Raw genomic sequence first — 4,539 nt, 5'->3', positions numbered from 1 at the left:
TTTAATATCTGATACTTTAAATGTGCACATTGTACTTCTGGGAAGAAATAATCAGAAGGGAAAGTTCTTCATTGACTTATTTCTTTTTTGAATGCCTAAACAAACTAAATAAACAAACTCTTTGTTTTCATGACTGAATGAGCAAACCTTAAGGGACAACACAATTTCATGCTGTTTTACTTTGTTTATGCGTGGCGGACCCTGCCACCTTTGTAAGTTCACACAGGGTTCTGGGGACCTTATTTTCCTCTGAGGACAGCTTGTTCATTCAGATGTGGAAAACATTATCTCTGAGCTTGTTTGAATTTCCGCTCAACTACACAGTGCACCTTTAATAAACGAAACTTATATTCAAATGTTGTTTTCCTCTAGTTCCTCTCTCTCCAGCGGACCGTCTCACAGCATCTTATTGCTGTTGTCCGTGTGAGCTTTTCAAAGTAAGAGAGAGAGAAAACAAATCTTAAGATTATTTTTAAATTATTCAATAAAATGCTCAGATGCGTCTGACTCATTAACCTGGAGCGTGTGACTGCTACGACACACACCGTTTCAGTTTCATTTCATTAGCGGAGGATCAACGGCGCTTGAAACCGCTGAGAAAAGGGGGCGTGTCCGATGGCGGCGGGCTTCCTGTTGCCGCCCGTGACGTCACCTCCTCGCTTTGAGTATAAAAACAACAAAGTGGGCGTCGAGAGAAAGAGAGAGAAGAGACTTTGGTGCTATTTTTGTCTGTTATCTGCGGAAAAAAAAACTTTTCAAAAGAAATGGTGCAGCAGCTGTCCAAGTCCGGGCCGAAGGAGAGTCCTCTGCTGAAGGCTGGACACCCTCCAGCAGGTAAAACCCGCTCGCACGCTTCTACTCGAGTCATTTTGTGTGTGTTTTGACTACACGAAGCCAAAGCCGTGTTGTTTTCCACAGATCGACCCAGATACAGCTCCGTGCACACCGACACTCCTCTGCACCTCACGTCGTTTTTTTTTTCTTTTTTCAAACCCTGTTGTGATGCACACGCTGCTCGTGTCGAGGGAAATGCCCAGTTTACTAGATTTTGTGTGAGGGTTGCATCACTGTGAGCGTCTGCAGCCGTGATTTCCTCCCACATGCTTTTGTGTTGTGTTTTTTCTTTTTTTTTTTTTTCTTTGCTTCCCAGCAGGCCCCAGTGCTCGAAGTCACACAGTGTTCCCACTGGCTGGATCCTCACTGTAACGCATCCGATACCCCCTCCTCCTTTTGTCTTATTATTGATTCAGAGAAACTCAGCTGCTTTTTTTGTTTGTTTGTTTTTCAAGAAGAGATCTGCTTACTTTTCGTAAGTTTACCGAAATGCTTTAAAGGATAATTTCATCCAAAAATGAATATCCAGTCAGGATCAACTCGGGCTCATTTTTGTAGTGCACAAAACATAGTATTTGGTTGCAGCTTTTGTTTTTCTTTTTTTTTTTTTCTATTTTGTGAACAAAAGTGAAGATTGCACTCTTTCATGCACGGGGAAGTTGCCAGAATGTGCTTCCATTTTCACACTGTTATGACTTCCCAAGTCTTATGTGACCCCCCACATCTCAGGCCATGGCTCAAGCAGGGACATGATTTCTCCAGAAAGTACATTTGTAAAAAGGATCTTTTAATAACAGACATTCAAAACAAATGTACAAAAAGAACCAGAACAGCATGTATACCATTTTTGATGTCAAGTATTAATTTACGCTAAAGAAAGTGGGGGGGGGGGGGGGGGAAATGCCAACTCCGTGAGAAAAACAGCCTCACTATAAGCTGAGGCGGTCAGGTGGTTGGGCATGTGGGTGCTTGTGCATGTTGACTGCTTCTGAGAGGGCCGTGCTGTCAGCAGTTAGAGAGCCACAGGCTGTGTACAGCCCTTTAAGTTGATCCTTTAAGGAAATATTTGCAGTTATTTTTTTTTTTTTATATATATATTTGGTTGGTTAGTCATGTTAATATCAGTCACCCCTGGGTCCTGTACGCCGCCATTGCAGGGCCGGGTTGCACAACTGAGCTCGCATCCTAAATATTGATTTTCCAAAATTCCTACGTTCTTGAACATGTCAAAGACGCGTGGTTAACATTTTCATGTTAATAATTTTGTAGAAGCCTGAAGAGGGGGTCACAAAGTGTTTGTTTTTTGTTTTTTTTTTAATATATTTTTAATTTAAAAAAAAAAAAAATTAAACAGCAAGATACTGAACCCCACACTGCTCATCAGTGAGGGCCCTGCGATGAGCTGGCGACTTGTCCAGGGAGTACCCTGCCCTCGCCCTGAGAAGAGGCTGGGATTGGCTCCAGCAGCAACACCCCGTGACCCCATGGAAAGGGATAAGCGGTTACGGACAATGACATGACAATTTAAAAAACATTTTTATATTATTTTTTGTGCTACAGAGATGTTTTCTTAGAGCTGTGATCCCGATGTGACCCCTCAGATTTCCCTCTGACTCCCACAGGTTGGAAACTGTTTAAAATGTAGGCCACTCGCTTAACTCGGACTCAGCTTGATTTCTGAGGGGGGTTGTTGCAGATATTGGGAACTAAAAAGGAACGTGATCATGCACATGTTCCCTCAGATGTGGCCATCAAACACTCTGGCTGAAGATATTTTACTTCAACTATATTTTATAAAGAATTATTAATGGTCCTATGCATCTTTTATCTACGTTATAATCTCTACAATCAGACTTCTCATATCGGACAACATAATCTCCAACACCAGTATCGGTCAGCCAATCAGATCACATCAGTAAGGCTCCACCATATTTGACCATCTTTATGGTATTTCCCATTGCTGTGGATTATAGGCTGAGTGTTGCTTTTACACAGAGGGGTTTGGATCCCTGCCAAACACAGGTGCATACAGCACACTACTGCAGTACAGATAACCTCTCTCTCCTCTGGGTCAACAGTGAAGGCTGGAGGCAAACGGGTCGCCAAGAAGGGCTTGGAGGAGAGTGCCACCCATGGGACCCCAGAGAAGGAGACCAAGAGGTCTGATAAGATGAGGTGGGACGACACAGTGTGCAGCAACAACACACAAGAAGCTGGGGCTGCAACTAGCGGTCATCTCCATCGAATTTAAGTTGTTTTGAACAATAAAATGATGATCACCGTTTCCTAAGCCCAAGGAGAAGAACACTTCCCTAATTAAGAAATTGGGATCAGAGAATTTTGCCTCTTTTTCTGTGTAACCACTGAATAATTGTCATGATAGTTGGCAACTAATCCATGAGTCATTGCAGCTTTAGTTTCAATAATATTTTCAAAATATCCAGCATCATTTTCAACCAAGTAGACTTCTGATATTTCCTCTTTTTTGACGCGTTTGCAGCAGGTCTGTCTCCACCTCCAACAGGATGCAACAAGTCAGCATTCTCCTGGCAGGAACCCTCGACAAGGTAAACAAAAACATCCCTTTTTAAAATAAAAACAAAACAAACAAACAAAAAACAACATTCTGGCTTTTGTCAAGTTCACTCCTCCTGAGCAAAGTGGATTTGTCACAGTGCCTCTCGGGCCGTGTGGGTAACAAACTCCTGTGTTTTTGCAGCTGAGCCACGACTTCCCGGAGACGCCGGTGAGCGTGAGGCACAGCAAGGTGCGACCGGCGGTGGAGAAGCCCCACTTGACCCGGACCTTCTTCATCCAGCAGCCGAGGAAGTTTTGAGCGGGACATGTTTTTGTTTTTTTGTTTTTTTTGAGGGGGGGAAGGACCATGTCAAGTCAGCTGTGAACGACAGAACATGAAGAGTTAGACACATGAGGGTACCGTCAAGTGTTTGATGGAAAGAGTTTTCATCTAGCTCTGTATTTAGTTGAGAGGAAAAAATTGGCTTTTTTTTTTTTTTTTTTTCAGGCTGTGCTTATCTGTGAGAATTCTATAAACCAGCATTTAACGTGCCTTTCTTGGTGTTGTCAGAGAAATGCTGTAGTTGTTTACCAGCTGATGGGGAAACAGATGGTGTTGGGTATGTGTAACGTGACGGTTGGGGGTTCGTAAAGGGAAGTTTTTTGTTTGTTTTTTTTTGAAGTTTTCTCCAGTGAATCTTTACTATGTATCGCTTGGCACTTCCTAGATTTAATAATAAAAACAAAAAAAAGTTTGCATGGAATCACTTGATTGCAGACCTCTTTATTCCTCGATTGGTTCATTTTGCTGTACACTACAACGGCCACTAGATGGCAACATTTAGCTGTTAATAAACCCGAGACACCAAAGGTCAGAGGAGCACCTGAAAGGGGTTTACGGCTGTCAAATTGTAAAATGCATGAGTGTTCTCTTGCAGAAATGTTGAGCCCATATGCTCTCTTCTCTGTATTTACACACAGTTCATAGTGTTGTGATGTAAAACACTAGGGAGGCCCGGAAAGTTTTTTTTTTTTAAAAAAACAAAACAATCCAGATGGTGATGCGCTTGAATATCAGATTGTTTTCTATATGCAAAAACAACAATTTCAAATCTCCCCTTTTCTCCTACAGCTGATTTCTTAACTGTTTTATTAAATGGCAAAAAAGTAAAAAGCTTTTGAAACATT

At 42.1% G+C, this 4,539-nt stretch overlaps 1 protein-coding gene across 2 annotated transcripts; it reads left to right on the top strand.

The window, feature by feature from the left end:
* Positions 1-648: 648 nt before the first annotated feature.
* On the top strand, positions 649-4,115 carry dap1b (death associated protein 1b). 2 transcript variants are annotated; one of them, XM_037110962.1, is made up of 4 exons: positions 649-834; positions 2,913-3,009; positions 3,338-3,401; positions 3,554-4,115. In XM_037110962.1, exons 1-4 carry the CDS (start codon positions 765-767, stop codon positions 3,668-3,670), a joined length of 348 nt encoding a protein of 115 aa, XP_036966857.1. In that variant the 5' UTR covers positions 649-764; the 3' UTR covers positions 3,671-4,115. The 2 variants fall into 2 exon arrangements, with proteins under 2 accessions (XP_036966857.1, XP_036966856.1); XM_037110961.1 differs by having other exon boundaries at positions 657-834; positions 3,335-3,401.
* Positions 4,116-4,539: the final 424 nt, after the last annotated feature.

This window comes from Acanthopagrus latus, chromosome 9 (genome assembly GCF_904848185.1).
Source record: "Acanthopagrus latus isolate v.2019 chromosome 9, fAcaLat1.1, whole genome shotgun sequence".
NCBI lineage: Eukaryota > Metazoa > Chordata > Actinopteri > Spariformes > Sparidae > Acanthopagrus > Acanthopagrus latus.
This window is presented reverse-complemented; position numbering and strand designations above follow the sequence as displayed.

Bases quoted from the DNA above. Each gene is read 5' to 3' on its own strand.
- dap1b (XM_037110961.1), top strand. From the start codon at position 765: ATGGTGCAGCAGCTGTCCAAGTCCGGGCCGAAGGAGAGTCCTCTGCTG. The intron at 835-2,912 runs GTAAAACCCGCT...CTGGGTCAACAG, and splicing joins GGCTGGACACCCTCCAGCAG to TGAAGGCTGGAGGCAAACGG. The intron at 3,010-3,334 runs GTGGGACGACAC...ACGCGTTTGCAG, and splicing joins AAGAGGTCTGATAAGATGAG to CAGGTCTGTCTCCACCTCCA.